Source organism: Pristiophorus japonicus, chromosome 8 (assembly GCF_044704955.1).
Source record: "Pristiophorus japonicus isolate sPriJap1 chromosome 8, sPriJap1.hap1, whole genome shotgun sequence".
NCBI classification, from domain to species: Eukaryota; Metazoa; Chordata; class Chondrichthyes; family Pristiophoridae; genus Pristiophorus; species Pristiophorus japonicus.
The window spans coordinates 105932551-105948350 of record NC_091984.1 but is presented as its reverse complement, the minus strand read 5'-3'; the positions used below and the strand labels follow the sequence as shown (position 1 = coordinate 105948350).

Here is a 15800-nt window from a genome sequence, read left to right as displayed (position 1 = left end):
AGGGAAGTTGAGTGGTCAACAGTTTGGTGGGAATAAGTCGAAGGAGCAGGAGGTGGGTCTCATGGACAAGATGAGCTCAGAAGGGTATAAGGGGAGCTAGGAGAGAAAGATAAGAGTTCAGGGCTAGGGCATGGGGGAACTGTCATGTAACCTACATGGCTACTGTTGATACTATCACAAGGTGTGCCACCAGAGGGCACAGCAGTCGGAGACGTGTAGGTTATCTGTACAGGTGTGCCTGGCCTAGTATAAAAGGCAGGCCACCAGGTGTGATCCTCAATCTGGAGTTAACTAATAAAGGACTAAGGTCACTACAGTTCAAGTACAACACACTGCTTCGTGGAGTCATTACTAGAACATCTAAGGACACTACAATTGGCGACGAGATTACGAACTTTCACGCAGAAATTGCTACCCTTGGTACGTTACAGCAGTTCGGCGATGGTGATGATTGGGACGCCTTTGTGGAGAGGCTAGAACATTTCTTCACAGCAAATGACCTGGCAGGTGACGACCCGGCCACACTGGCTGATAAGCGCTACGCTGTCTTGCTAACCAGTTGTGGGCCCAACGTCTATGGCCTCGTCAGGGACTTGCTGGCACCAGCGAAGACAACGACCAAGTCGTACAAGGAGGTCATAACCCTGATCCAGGAGCAACTCAAGCCCAAGGAAAGCGTCCTCACAGCCAGAAACCGGTTCTGCACCCACCGACAGCCTGAAGGCAAGGAAATCGCAAAGTACGCCGCAGACCTCAGGAGGCTGGCGGCACCATGCGAGTTCGGCACCCACCTCAACGAAGCGCTACAGGACATTTTTTTCATTGGAATTGGCCATGAGAGCCTTCTTCACAAGCTACTGTCAGCGGATACCACAGTCACACTGCAGAAGGCCATCTCTGTGAGCCAGTCATTCATGACCTCGACCTGAGGCTCTAGGCAGATGTTTCACCCTCAGGCCTCAAACCCGGCAGGTACTGTGCACAGAGTGGCGCCGTTTAGAGGCTGGACTGTAGAGCGCGAACCCGCTCAGAAGAGAGAACAGGCCCCCAAGTCCCTTAACTCAACAGAGTCTGCCGAGGAGGGCTAATCGAGTAGTACCTTGCTGGTGTTGCAGAGGGAATCACAAGGCTCACCAGTGCCATTTTAAAGACTGTGTATGCAAAGGCTGCAGCACAAAGGGCCACCTCCAGCGAATGTGTAAGAGAAATATGACTCACTGTCGATGAGTCTGCAGATGGCCATGAATCCAGCGTGGATTATGAATCGATAGACAGAGAGACAGCCCAGTCCCACGGGGTGGTACATAGCATGTTTACTTGCACTACCGAGTGTTCCCCGCTGAAGATGGAAGTCGAGATAGAGGGAGTTCCAGTCTTCATGGAAGTGGACACGGGGGCAAACCAGTCAATGATGAATCAAGGAGCCTTTGAGAGGCTGAATGACCCAAGTTGGTCCCGGTTCAGGCAAAGCTGCACACCTACACCAATGAAATTATCCCCATCGTTGGCAGTGTGAATGTAAAGGTACTCCATGATGGCGCGATGCACAAGTTACCCCTGTGGATTGTTGCAGGTGATGGACCAACGCTGCTCGGCAGAAGGTGGATGGAGAAGATCCATTGGAAGTGGGAAGACTTCACCCCTCCAGCGATCGAAGCCCTCCACATTCAGAGGCAAAGCAAGCCCTCACCTGAGAGTGGACCCGACACCGGAGAGCAGACCAGCACAGCACCCGAGACACAGACCACTCAGCACGACTGCATGGAAATGATCCAGCTAAGACGACCCTAACGCACCTTTCAGGCTCTAGTAGCAGGACTCTGGAGGAAGAAAATCAGATCCAGAAGCGACTTCCCAACTTCGGAGGCAGAACCCGGGGAGAAGAGAATCACCGCAGTCGACATCGTGAATGGAGGAAAGGTGGTGCCCAAACCACCGAGGTGATGCACTGATGGAGCAACACATGGTACCAAACGGAGAAGTCGATTGGGGTAAAGCAAACAAGCCTCACTTAAAGGAGGTCTGCAACCCACTACAATTAAAGGGACAGTTCCACACACTCAAGCAATGTAATAAGAACTGTAAGTCAGAGACAAAATGTGTAACTGATCATGTAAAATTTGTAATTGATGATCTGAACTGTGTACATGCAACCAGCGAGGAAAAATCGTGCGATCGCGATCAGACCCACAGAGTATCCATCATAAGTATTGAAAAGTTGTGCGATGCGGGATTTCTACTGCACGCAACCAATGCAGCGGGCAGACACTCATCGGGTGCATACAGGTCCAGCGGGCTACCTAATGTATGCGTCCTGGGGACCAAAGTCATGCACATGAAGCGTGGCCACCAGCTGCAGAGCAAGCGACCTCAGCAGGGCAACGGCACCGGTATCTATACCATGCCCCAGGTCGGCTCCACCTCTCAGGCAACCGATGGCACCAACTGCCACGAGCCTGAAGGAGTAGACTGTACTAAGGGGCAGTCCCCAGACCCCACCGCCACTAAGGCCATACCCCTAGATGTAGGGTCACCCGCCACTGTTCTCCCAAATGAAACAGGTACCAGCCAGGATCCCAAACCAAACAACGCGCAGGCCAGCAAGTCAGCAGTTCCCTGTGCGCTGCTTGACGACAGCTCCTCAGGGAGCAGCAGCCACCCGGGGCGCAAAGAAAGAACAGGGAGGTCACAGGCATTTGTGAACTGTCCCGAAGCTAGGGACCACGGCAACAACCCCAAGAGCAGGCCACGTGAGCTAACCGGGTTCCCCCTGCCAGCACCAAGCACTGAGCCGCCACCAGACTGCAGGGACACAACCCAGCAGCTCCGGAACTAGCTTGTCCTGACGCACTGGTCACTGCATCGATAAGGCATCTAACGTACTTGTCGCATCACAGAACCACACAAAAAAAAAATGCAAACCCCACTTACCTGATCTTGAATGTCAGGAGCCCCCGCCATAATCGATGTGGGAGGGGGGGAGAATGGAGTGGTCAGGGATACAAACAGCAACCACCAGAACGCTACTGCACCAACTACTCACCCAAGGTTGATGTGACCCGCCAAGGAACAACCAGACAAAGCCCACATAGAGCTAAGCCCAGAGCACAGTCAATGCAGAGGCGAGTTGCACTGAGGGCTCGGGGGAGTGATGTCATGTATCCTACATGGCTACTGTTGGTACTATATCAAGGTGTGCCACTAGAGGGCACAGCAGTGGTAGACTCGTAGGTTACCTGTACAGGTGTGCCTGGCCTAGTATAAAAGGCAGGCCACCAGGTGTGACCCTCACTCTGGAGTTACAATAAAGAGACTAAGGTCACAGCAGTTCAAGCACAGCACTCGGCCTCGTGGAGTTATTCTACAGATAAGTAGAGACATATTAGGAACCTTGGGGGAAGTTTGGCTTGGGCTAGGGGAAGGGAGAGAAGTGGCAGAGGCAGCTGAACAGATGGTGTCAATCTTAGTGACAAAGATGCCCATTAGTTCCTCGCACTTGTCGTTGGAGGTGAGCATGGAGGGGGCAGGGGAGAAGGGTTTAAGAAGATGGTTTGTAGTGAAGAGGAGATGCTGGGGGTTATCTTTGCATTCCAGGATGATTCAAGTCTGCGTCCCTTGAACTTAAGGGAGCAGAGATGAGGGCTGTACCAGGAGGAACGACCAGGATGAGGGAAGTAATGATTTTAATAGGAACAAGGGGATCAAAGGTGAAGGTGGGGGTGTGAATGAGCAGATCGGGGTGAGGGCCAAGGGCTAGGCAGTTGGGAATTTGAAAGTGGCTTGGAGAGTTCTTTTTCCAGGCGTGGACACGGAAGGATGTGGGGTTGGAAGGGGAATGAGAGTGGAGAGGGATACAAGGATGTGATCAGAGATAGCCTTATCTGTGATTGACACGATGGGAATAGTGAAACCACGAGAGATGACGAGGCCCCACGAGAGATGGCGAGGTTGAGGGGGTGGCCATGAGTATGGATAGGGGAGTTTATATGGAGGGAGAGATTTAGGGAGGATAGGAGGGCAGTGAACTCGGGAGAGAGAGCATGATCAGTTGTGATGGAGGTTGAAATCACCGAGGTTGAGAAGTCGCTCCGTGCAGAGGCTTAGGGTGGAAAGCAGTAGGATATCTTGGTGAGGAACTTGGCACAGTACTTGGGTGAGCAGCAGAGAACGAGGATTTTTATATGTTCAGTTACTTGATTGTTTTTCTCTTCATTATCGGGATGTGGGCGTCGCTGGCAAGGTTGGCATTTATTGCCCATCCCTAGCTGCCCTGAGAAGATGGAGGTGAGCTGCTTTCTTGGTAGGCTTTTTTTAAAAAAAAATGAATTTTGGAACTGCTTTATTAGACAATCGGGGATTGGTTTACTTTTGTGGGTTGTAGGTTCGAATGAATAGTAGAATGGGGAGAAACCTAGAAAACCAGGTAAGTTATTTAAAAAATAAATAAGGTAAATTATTCTAAATACTTATGAGAAATTATGCATCACTTTAAAATGTTTATAAAAATATAAAAGTTAGCTGGGGAGTCTGAAGAACTGAAAGACTGAGCAGAAGTAGTTAAGCATTTTTATTAAGAATTGTTTCAAAATGCATTTCATTAGTACAAGTAGATTTCCCGTGGCATTAATTATGGTGAATACGCAGTTGCACTGAAGTTTAATAGGAAGTAAGTATGAAGCTTGCAGGACATGCACGCCATGCAAGTCTAATATTATAGGTTAATAAAGGTACTTGTGCCATTTGAGTAGCATTTTTATTGTAAGGGGGGATTTGTTAGCACCAATGTGACTTGATATCTTTTTTTATATATAAAGCTCTAAAGCTGCTGGCAGTCTAAGGAGTGAATTTATTTTCCACCCACATGAGGTAACAAGTAGTATCATGTGCTAGTTTGAGCAACATACATGGTATAAATAGAGAATGTGTCACTGCAGCTATGACATGTGATAAGACTGTGTTAAAGTATTAAAGGCAGGATAATTTTTACACTTGGTGTTTGTACTCGAGAAGTGGTTTTATTTTCTCTCCATTTCAGTGTCTGGTTGTGATTCAGGTTAAAATGTTTTTGTAAGGTGAATTTGTATCAGCTCTGATCAAAATTGTTTACACTCTAAACTTACAGCCCTTACAGTTCACAGAAGAGACTTTAATTTCCTCTCCTTGAGCTCTATTCAAACTTTGCTCTTCAGAGATCATAAGAATTTTTAAAAGAAAGAAGTGATTATTATGCTTCATTTTTGAACAACCCTCATCTACAACAAATACCTGTATTCATTTAGTGCCTTCAACATCCCGTGGTGCATTTCGAGAGAAGAAACAGCAATGAACAGGAGAGGAGGATTTGGGGAAAATGGCTGAAAATGTAGTCAGGTTTTGAGTCTTTTGAAGTTGAGGAGATGGGTAGCAGGATAGAATGGTTTAGGAAAAATTCCATTGAGTAAAGCAGAGAAGATTTAAGGCTCTTGCATTGAGAAATAATCCTATAGCTCCCTCTGTGCCGCTCTTGGCATCCTCCGAAAGGCCCACCATGGCACTCGTCGCTGCCTCCGCACGAACAGCAACTCCAGCTGTCCCATCCTACTCTCTTGCTGACCTTCCCATACAGCGCGCCCATTGGGGACTGATCTTGCCAATCACTTCCCGGTCCAACTTGTTCCTCCCAGCACTGACTCTGGACGCTAGCAGTGGGTCAGCCATCACTGACCCTCTCTGCATCGCCTTCCAGAATGTCCATTTATTTACGAACAAGACCCTTGCCACCCATGAGCTTATCATGAATGATTGCATCGACATCATGGCCCTGACGGAAACTTGGCTGAGGGTTGATGACACCTTACCCTTAAATGAAGCCTCCCCGCCTGGTTATACCTTCCACCACTTGCCCCGCTCAGACTGTCATGATGGCGGTGTGGCTCTCATCACCAAATCACCCTACTCCTATATAAGAACATAAGAAATAGGAACAGGAGTAGGCCATACGGCACCTCGAGCCTGCTCCACCATTCAATAAGATCATGGCTGATCTGATCATGGACTCGGCTCTACTTCGCTGCCACTCCCCATAACCCCTTATCGTTTAAGAAACTGTCTACTTCTGTCTTAAATTTATTCAATGTCCCAGCTTCCACAGCTTTCTGAGGCAGCGAATTCAACAGATTTACAACCCTCAGAGAAGAAATTTCTCCTCATCTCTGTTTTAAATGGGCGGCCCTTATTCTAAGATCATGACCTCTAGTTCTAGTCTCCTTCATCAGTGGAAACATCCTCTTTGCATCCACCCTGTCAAGCCCCCTCATAATCTTATGCGTTTCGATAAGATCACCAACTCTCTTACAACTCGAAATCTCAACTGTCCAGGCCTTTGGCCCTCCATTCACCACAACATTTCAGCAACTACCGATCTGCTCAACCACACCCTCACTGCCACCTTTGATGCCCTAGTCCGTATTAGACTCTGTCTCATCTTGGCCATTTCCCTGGTATGGCCCTCATCTTTACTCCCTTAAGTCCAAGGAACGCAGACTTGAACGGATATGGCGGACAACTGGTTTAACCATTCACCGCCAGGTCTGGCTGGAGCACATGAAGCATTATCGGATCCTGCTTTCGTCTCCCAAAACTGCTCAATATGAATCCCGGCTTCTATTCTCCACTGCTAGCCTTCTTCTAAAACCCCTGCCTTCTCCACCCTCACCTCCAACAAGTGTGAGGAGCTCATGGACATCTTTGTCTTTAAGATTGAGACCATCTGTTCAGCTACCTCTGAAACTTCCCTTCCTTCCCCTAGCCCATCAGGCCAAATTTCCTACAAGGTTCCCCGCTGCCCTAGCACTGAACACCCATTTTTCTCCAGTTTCCCTCCAATTTCCCTTCATGACCTCTCCGTACTCATCTTGTCTATGACACCCACTTTCTGCTTCTACGACCCTATTCCCACCAAACTGCTGACCACCCAACTTCCTTTTCTGCATCCCATGTTAGCTGACATTGTTAACGGTTCTCTCTCCTCTGGTACTGTCCCCCTCTCCCTCAAATCTGCCGTCATCAACCCTCTCCTCAAAAAAACAACCCTTGACCCCTCCGTCCTTGAAAACTACCGCCCCATCTCCAACTTTCCTTTCCTCTCCAAAGTCCTTGAACGTGTTGTCATCTCCCAAATCCATGCCTATCTTTCCTGCAACTCCATATTTGACTCCCTCAATCAGGTTTCCGCCGAAAAGGCTCTCATCAAAGTCACAAATGACACCCTTTGTGACTGTGACACAGGTAAACTATCCCTCATCGTCCTTCTCGACTTGTCTGCAGCCTTTGACACAGTTGACCATTCCATGCTCCTTCAATGGCTCTCCACCATTGTCCTGCTGGGTGGGACTGCACTCGCCTGGTTCCATTCTTATCTATCTAATTGTAGACAGAGACTCACCTGCAGTGGCTTCTCTTTCCGCTCCCGCATCTCTACCTCTGGTGTCGCCCAAGGATCTATCCTTGACCCCCTCCTATTTCTCATCTGCATGCTGCCCCTTGACGACGTTATCCGAAAACACGACGTCAGTTTCCACATGTACGCTGATGACACCCAGCACTACCTCACCACCACTTCTCTTGATCCCTCCACGGTCTCTTAATTTGTCAGACTGCTTGTCCAACATCCAGTACTGGATGTGCAGAATTTTTCTCCAATTAAATATTGGGAAGACCGAAGCTGTTGTTTTTGGTCCTCGCCACAAACTCCGTTCCCTAGCCAATGACTCTATCCCTCTCCCCAAGATCTGTCTGAGGCTAGACCACACTGTTCGCAACCTTGGTGTCATAGTTGATCCCGAAATGAGCTTCCGACCACATATCCGCAGCATAACTAAGACCGCCGATTTCCACCTCCGTAACATTGCCCATCTCCGCCCCTGTCTCCGCTCATCCACTGCTGAAACCCTCATCCATGCCTTTGTTACCTCTAGACTTGACTATTCCAACGCACTCCTGACTGGTCTCCCACGTTCTACATAAACATGAGGTCATCCAAAACTCGGCTGCCCATGTCCTAACTCGCACCAAGTCCCGCTCATCCATCAGCCCTGTGCTCGCTGACTGACATTGGCTCGCGGTTAAGCGTCTCGCCTCGATTTCAAAATTAATCCTTGTTTTCAAATCCCTCGAGGGCCTCGTCTATCCCTATCTTTAATCTCCTTCAGCCCCTCCCCCGCCCAAGATATCTGCGCTCCTCTAATTCTGCCCTCTTGAGCATCCCGCATTATAATCACTCAACCATTGGTGGCCATGCCTTCTGTTTCCTAGGCCCTAAGCTCTGGAATTCCCTGCCTAAACCTCTCTGCCTCTCTCTATCTCTCTTTCCTCCTTTTTAAGATCCTCCTCCCAAGGAGGGCTTCGGCCAGCGTTCCAGCGTCCGAGGGGGTGCTGGACTGCCTGCTGGCGGCCCGGCCGAACCCGTGGCCACCATTATTGGGTTGACAGTCAGCTGACGATTAAAATAAAATGGCGGCTGCACCGGAGCGCCCTCCCCTTTAAAGGTCAGGTGTGCCACCCAACCACTGGCAGCTTCCCGTCGGGAAAAGCTGTCAGGGGCACCGAGCAGCGGCGGCTCTGCTGCTGCGGGGCAACTTCCCTCACAATGCGGAAAGGGATCACTACCAGATGGTAAAGGAATGGCGTGTGCCTGGCCATGCGGGGCAGAAACCTATGTCCGCCATCCCAGGCCTGGGGGCAATTTTGGATGGGTCCGCCCATCCGCCTGCCCCTGGTCGGAAAGACCTTACCTCTTAGAGGTGGTAATGGACCTTAAAGAGGGGGGCTATTTCGGCCCCAAGGTTTCTAATTTAAGCACAAAAAAATCACAACAGTAGTGTAATTCATGACTTTAAACTTACTAGTAGAGGTGCATGTGCGCGCAGAACTCCCAGACCACACCTTAAGGTCGCCTCCCTTAGTTTATTACAGGATGGACAGGGGGTGTAGCTCACAAACAGTAAATTGTGGCTTGCTCTGTGAATGGCCAATCTTGCAGTAAATACAAGTCCTGATTGGATAATCCTGCTTCCACAAACAGCTATCTGATTGGAAATTTGATTGGTTGGGTGGAGAGAGACAGATATTCTCAGAACAGTTGTCATCATTCCATAATTCTGCAGGGATCGATACTGGGGCTTCAGCTTTTCACCATATATATCAATGACTTGGATGAAGAAATAGAGAATTATGTCTCTAAATTTGCATATGGCACTAAGTTAGAGGCACAGTAAATTGTGTAAAAGGGAGCAGGAAGTTGGAGGGACACAGACAGACTGAGTGGGCAAAACTGCGGTGGATCGAATTCCATGTGAGGTTATCCACTTGGGAGCTGAGAAAGACAAATTGGAATATTAGGAAGACTAGGAGCTGTGGAGGAGCAAAGGGCTTTAGGTTTCCATATACACATCACTAAAAGCTAGTGCACAAAAAGTAATCAGAAAGGCGGCCTTTATATCCGGGGGTGGAATCCAAAAGTGAAGAAGTGATGCTTTTATTATACAGAGCCTTGATCAGACCCCGTTTTGACACCGCACCTCAGGAAAGATATATTACCCTTGGAAGGGGTACAGTGCAGATTCACCAGAATGATACCAGGGCTTAAAGGATTAAATAATGAGGACAGGTTGAATAAACCAAGTTTCTAATCCCTTGTGTTTAGCAAGTTGAGGGATGATCTAATAGAGATCTTTTAAATAATAAAAGCATTTTACAGGGTCGATACAGATAATCTATTTTCTCTGTTGGGTGAATCCATAACACGAGGGAATAATTTTAAAATTAGAGCTAGGTCATTTTGGAGTGAAGCACTTGTTCACACAAAGGATAGTGGAAATCTGGAACTCTCTTCCTCCAAAAGGCTGTGAATTCTGAGCAATTTAAGACTGACAGCAATAGATTTTTGTTGGGTAAGTGCATCAAGGGATATGGAACAAAGACGGGTAAATGGAAGTTGAGGTACAGATGGAGCCATGATCTAATTGAATGATAACTGGATCGAGGGGCTGAATGGAATACTAGTGTTCCTATGTTCTCCGAGTTAAACCAATCAAACGCCCACTTTCAAGATCTTCCTTCTTGTCACCTGTCACCACTCCCCCATCCCATGTTTCAGTCTCTTGTGTTAATCCATCAATACCGCAGCCCAGAACCAGACTATCTGTGAGCAATGTCACAAGAGATCAGTTAGTATGATAATGTAAAGTGTCGAAGGACTAACCTATGGGATGCTCCGATTATCTGTTTGGTACCTACTTTACTTCTCCCCTCCCACCCTCCAAAAATAAAACCCATCTCTAACACTATTCAGTCGCTTCCTTCTTTAAGTTAAAAAGTGATGTGTTGTCTTTGCTTTTAAAACTACTCCCACAGAATGTAAAGCAGCACCTAATTCTAATAATTTTTTCATTTAAAGAACAATTATGCAGAAGATGGAAGCCCAGCAACAACAAATTATATGACTCAGGGAGATAAACTTCGTGCCTTAAAAAGTAGGAGACAACCAAGATCGGTAACAACAGGAACATTAAGGTAATATATTAATGAATTTTAGATGAAAAGGCTATGGTCAATAAAATTCTTAAAGTGGGAGTAAAATGTTCAAGAAATTTTAGGGAAGAATTTTGAAGACATTTTGTACAAATGTCTTGTTGGCATTTGTACTTAACATGCTACCTCGCCTGTAGAGTTCGTAACAGCTTTTCTAGCTGTCAAAAACATAAATTTTGGTGTTAAATTTAAAGTGATTAATATTCTTGTATATGAAAATCAAATTAGTGGAATATAAAACTATTTCTTTAATTAAACCAGTATGGTCTGTAAAATCTAACAGCAGCCAGATTTAGGAATGACAGTTTCAACATTACAGGAGTATACAGCACAGAAACAGGTCATTCGGCCCAACTGGTTTATGCCAGCGGTAGACTCCACACGAGCCTCCTCTCGCCCTAAATCATCGAACTCTACCAGCATATCCTTCTATTCCTTTCTCCCTGGTGTGCTTATGTAGCTTCCTCTTAAATACATCTTTGCTATTTGCCACAACTATTCTTTGTGGTAGAGCATTCCACATTCTTACCACTCATTGGGTAAAGAGGTTTCTCCTGAATTCCCTATTGGATTTATTAGTGACTATCTTGTATTTATGACCTCTAGTTTTGAACTCCCCCATAAGTGGAACCATTTTCTCTGTCTACCCTGTTATCTTAAAGACTGTTATCAGGTCACCCCTCGACCTTCTCTAAGTCTAGAGAAAAGATGCCCAACCTGTTCAGCCTTTCCTGATAAGTATATCCTCTCCGTTCTGGTTTCATCCTTATTATTTTTTTTACCTTCTCCGATGCCTCTATATCCTTTTTTAAAATATGGAGACCAGAACTGTTCACGGTACTCATTGTGGTCTAACCATGGTTCAAAATAAGATTAATATAACTTCTCTGCTTTTCAATTATATCCCTATAGAAATGAACCCCAGTGCTTGGTTTGCTTTTTTATGGCAATATTAACCTGCATTGCTACTTTTAGTGATTTGTGTATCTGTGCCTCCAGATCCCTTCGTTTCTCTACCACATTCAGACTTGTATTATCCAAGCAATATGTGGCTCCTTATTCTTCATACCAAAATGCTCCACCTCACACTTATCTATATTGAAATTAATTTGCCGATTCTGCAAGTTTATTCATTTCTTCCTGTATTTTGTCACATTCTTCCTTTTTGTATTAACTACACTTCCCAATTTTGAAATTGTACTTCCGAGTCCAAATCATTAATGTAAATTGTGAACAACAGTGGTCCCAGCACCAATCCCTGTGGAACACCACTTCCCATCTTTTGCTAGTCTATGTAGCTACCCTTAACTCCTACTATCTATTTTCTATTTTTCAGTCAGCTTCCTATTCAATCTGCTTCTTGTCCCATGACCCCACATGTTCTAACCCCGAGTCTACAATACGGTACCTTATCAAGGGCCTTTGGAAAATCCAAATATATTACATTTACTGCATTACTTTTGTCTTTGAAGAATTCAAGCATGACCTTCCCTTTTGAAATCCGTGCTGACTACTCTTATTATATTTTCGGTTTCTATATGTTTTTCTATTACATCTTTTGAGAAGATATTCCATTATCTTTCCTACCACTAACGTTAAGCTAACTGGTCTATAGTTCCCTGGACTTGTTCTATCTCCCTTTTTAAATATAGGATAATTAAACTTTAAATGGTCCTATTAACCCAGAGAGAACAACCATTAAAACTTTATTTTGTCTTTATAACTAAAGTATGATTTTGTTTTAAGCCTATATTTGGCTGTAATTTAACTTCTGAACGGTTTGTCCCATGTAATTAACATTTATTCAATTAAATGACCCATGTAAATGAGAATTGGCCAATGTCCTTAAAGCTAAATAGTTAGTACATTGGGGGATTGAATCCTTAAAAACTGTTGTCCAGGCATTTTCTTAAACCTCTTTGAAAGTAACCATGCATATTAAGATTTTTATTTTCCCACGGTGAGGCTAACCTGATTGTTTACGACTCATTTCCAATGTAAGTTATGGTCTGTTCTGTGCGTGAAAATAATCTAATATACGTTTAGCCTTCATATGATCTGACGTGTAATATTACTGCAATTTAACTCAAGTCCTGTATTTCTATTTCACAATTAAAAGCAGTGAAGTAGCTATCCTTATAGGTTTTTAATGCATTTTTACACTTTGCTTTTGAATGCATGATACAAAAGTTTTGATGCCTTTCCGTCACAACTGAGGCAATGCTGTTGATTTGGAAACTTGCTGTATCAGATAGGCCTATAATGTTTTTTTTGTCTTTCTATTCTGGTACACAAAGCACCTTGAGATAATTGAACGTTGATACACTCTAGTTTATTTAAATCTCTGTCCCTGGGGTTCTCCATTTAGGCTTCTTTGAGTTGTTTCCCTTCAGTTGGCTGTAGACTAGTTAACTGCTATTGTTACTGTATAAATATATGTTAAACTGTTTATGTATAAATGTTGAAACCAAAAGCTTTATTCTTTGTATTAAGCATAAAAGAGAAAAGATAACGCATGGTTTGATAGAACCAATTATGTTGTACTTTCAGATACCCTTTCCAATGGTCTCAAATAGGTAATAGTCCTGATCGGTCTTTTGGCTTTATTTTTCTTGAGTTTTCATATTTCTGGTCGGAACACTGATTTGTGTAACAATGTCATGCCTGATTAGTGTGACTGAAACAGAAGGCATTTTCTATCACCAACTATATTGGTGTTACTGTTATCTCTACAGTAGATTTCAGATTGGATGCAAAAAAGGAAGCAGACCTGCATGGGGTACAGAATTGAATAAGGTGCAAGCGGTGGGTAGTGACCTTAGTACTAGGGACACCAACCAGCATTCAAAGTAGTCCACAGATCTTCTCTTGCCACTCTGAAAAAATACATTTGAAGAAAACCTGGTTGGCACCATTGCTTTTGCATGATGCAAATAACAAGCAGGGCACAGACATTCCAGCTGAGTCTCCGTAGGAGTAGAGGGCCACTTGTGCATGTTTCTTCAGATTTATGTGGAGGGGGTTGCACAATAGAATCAGAATGTTGGCGGCCTATTAATCAAAGTACAGCTCTCATTCACACAACTGATGATTTAGAAAATAGGTGCAGGAGTAGGCCATTCGGCCCTTCTAGCCTGCACCGCCATTCAATGAGTTCATGGCTGAACATTCAACTTCAGTACCCCATTCCTGCTTTCTCGCCATACCCCTTGATCCCCCTAGTAGTAAGGACCTCATCTAACTCCTTTTTGAATATATTTAGTGAATTGGCCTCAACAACTTTCTGTGGTAGAGAATTCCACAGGTTCACCACTCTCTGGGTGAAGAAGTTCCTCCGCATCTCGGTCCTAAATGGCTTACCTCTTATCCTTAGACTGTGACCTCTGGTTCTGGACTTCCCCAACATTGGGAACATTCTTCCTGCATCTAACCTGTCTAACCCCGTCAGAATTTTAAACGTTTCTATGAGGTCCCCTCTCATTCTTCTGAACTCCAGTGAATACAAGCCCAGTTGATCCAGTCTTTCTTGATAGGTCAGTCCCGCCATCCCGGGAATCAGTCTGGTGAACCTTCGCTGCACTCCCTCAATAGCAAGAATGTCCTTCCTCAGGTTAGGAGACCAAAACTGTACACAATACTCCAGGTGTGGCCTCACCAATGCCCTGTACAACTGTAGCAACACCTCCCTGCCCCTGTACTCAAATCCCCTTGCTATGAAGGCCAACATGCCATTTGCTTTCTTAACCGCCTGCTGCACCTGCATGCCAACCTTCAATGACTGATGTACCATGACACCCAGGTCTCTTTGCACCTCCCCTTTTCCTAATCAGATAATAGTCTGTCTCTCTGTTTTTACCACCAAAGTGGATAACCTCACATTTATCCACATTATACTTCATCTGCCATGCATTTGCCCACTCACCTAACCTATCCAAGTCGCTCTGCAGCCTCACAGCATCCTCCTCGCAGCTCACACTGCCACCCAACTTAGTGTCATCCGCAAATTTGGAGATACTACATTTAATCCCCTCATCTAAATCATTAATGTACAGTGTAAACAGCTGGGGCCCCAGCACAGAACCTTGCGGTACCCCACTAGTCACTGCCTGCCATTCTGAAAAGTACCCATTTACTCCTACTCTTTGCTTCCTGTATGACAACCAGTTCTCAATCCATGTCAGTACACTACCCCCAATCCCATGTGCTCTAACTTTGCACATCAATCTCTTGTGTGGGACCTTGTCGAACGCCTTCTGAAAGTCCAAATATACCACATCAACTGGTTCTCCCTTATCCACTCTACTGGAAACATACTCAAAAAATTCCAGAAGATTTGTCAAGCATGATTTCCCTTTCACAAATCCATGCTGACTTGGACCTATCATGTCACCTCTTTCCAAATGCACTGCTATGACATCCTTAATAATTGATTCCATCATTTTACCCACTACCGATGTCAGGCTGACCGGTCTATAATTCCCTGTTTTCTCTCTCCCTCCTTTTTTAAAAAGTGGGGTTACATTGGCTACCCTCCACTCCATAGGAACTGATCCAGAGTCAATGGAATGTTGGAAAATGACTGTCAACGCATCCACTATTTCCAAGGCCACTTCCTTAAATACTCTGGGATGCAGTCCATCAGGCCCTGGGGATTTATCGGCCTTCAATCCCATCAATTTCCCCAACACAATTTCCCGGCTAATAAGGATTTCCCTCAGTTCCTCCTCCTTACTAGACCCCCCGACCCCTTTTGTAACCGGAAGGTTGTTCGTGTCCTCCTTCGTGAATACCGAACCAAAGTACTTGTTCAATTGGTCCGCCATTTCTTTGTTCCCCGTTATGAATTCCCCTGATTCTGACTGCAGGGGACCTACGTTTGTCTTTACTAACCTTTTTCTCTTTACATATCTATAGAAACTTTTGCAATCCGTCTTAATGTTCCCTGCAAGCTTCTTCTCATACTCCATTTTCCCTGCCCTAATCAAACCCTTTGTCCTCCTCTGCTGAGTTCTAAATTTCTCCCAGTCCCCAGGTTCGCTGCTATTTCTGGCCAATTTGTATGCCACTTCCTTGGCTTTAATACTATCCCTGATTTCCCTTGATAGCCACGGTTGAGCCACCTTCCCTTTTTTATTTTTATGCCAGACAGGAATGTACAATTGTTGTAGTTCATCCATGCGGTCTCTAAATGTCTGCCATTGCCCATCCACAGTCAACCCCTTAAGTATTAT

General features: G+C 45.4%; 1 protein-coding gene across 2 annotated transcripts in view; it reads left to right on the top strand.

The window, feature by feature from the left end:
- Positions 1 to 15800, top strand: part of cdc14ab (cell division cycle 14Ab) — a 231351-nt gene that overhangs the window by 174666 nt on the left and 40885 nt on the right. For both annotated transcript variants that reach the window (XM_070887250.1, XM_070887251.1), the window contains exon 12: positions 10436 to 10551. In XM_070887250.1, coding sequence (XP_070743351.1) covers positions 10436 to 10551 — 116 coding nt within the window. The remainder of the gene's footprint in view (positions 1 to 10435; positions 10552 to 15800) is intronic.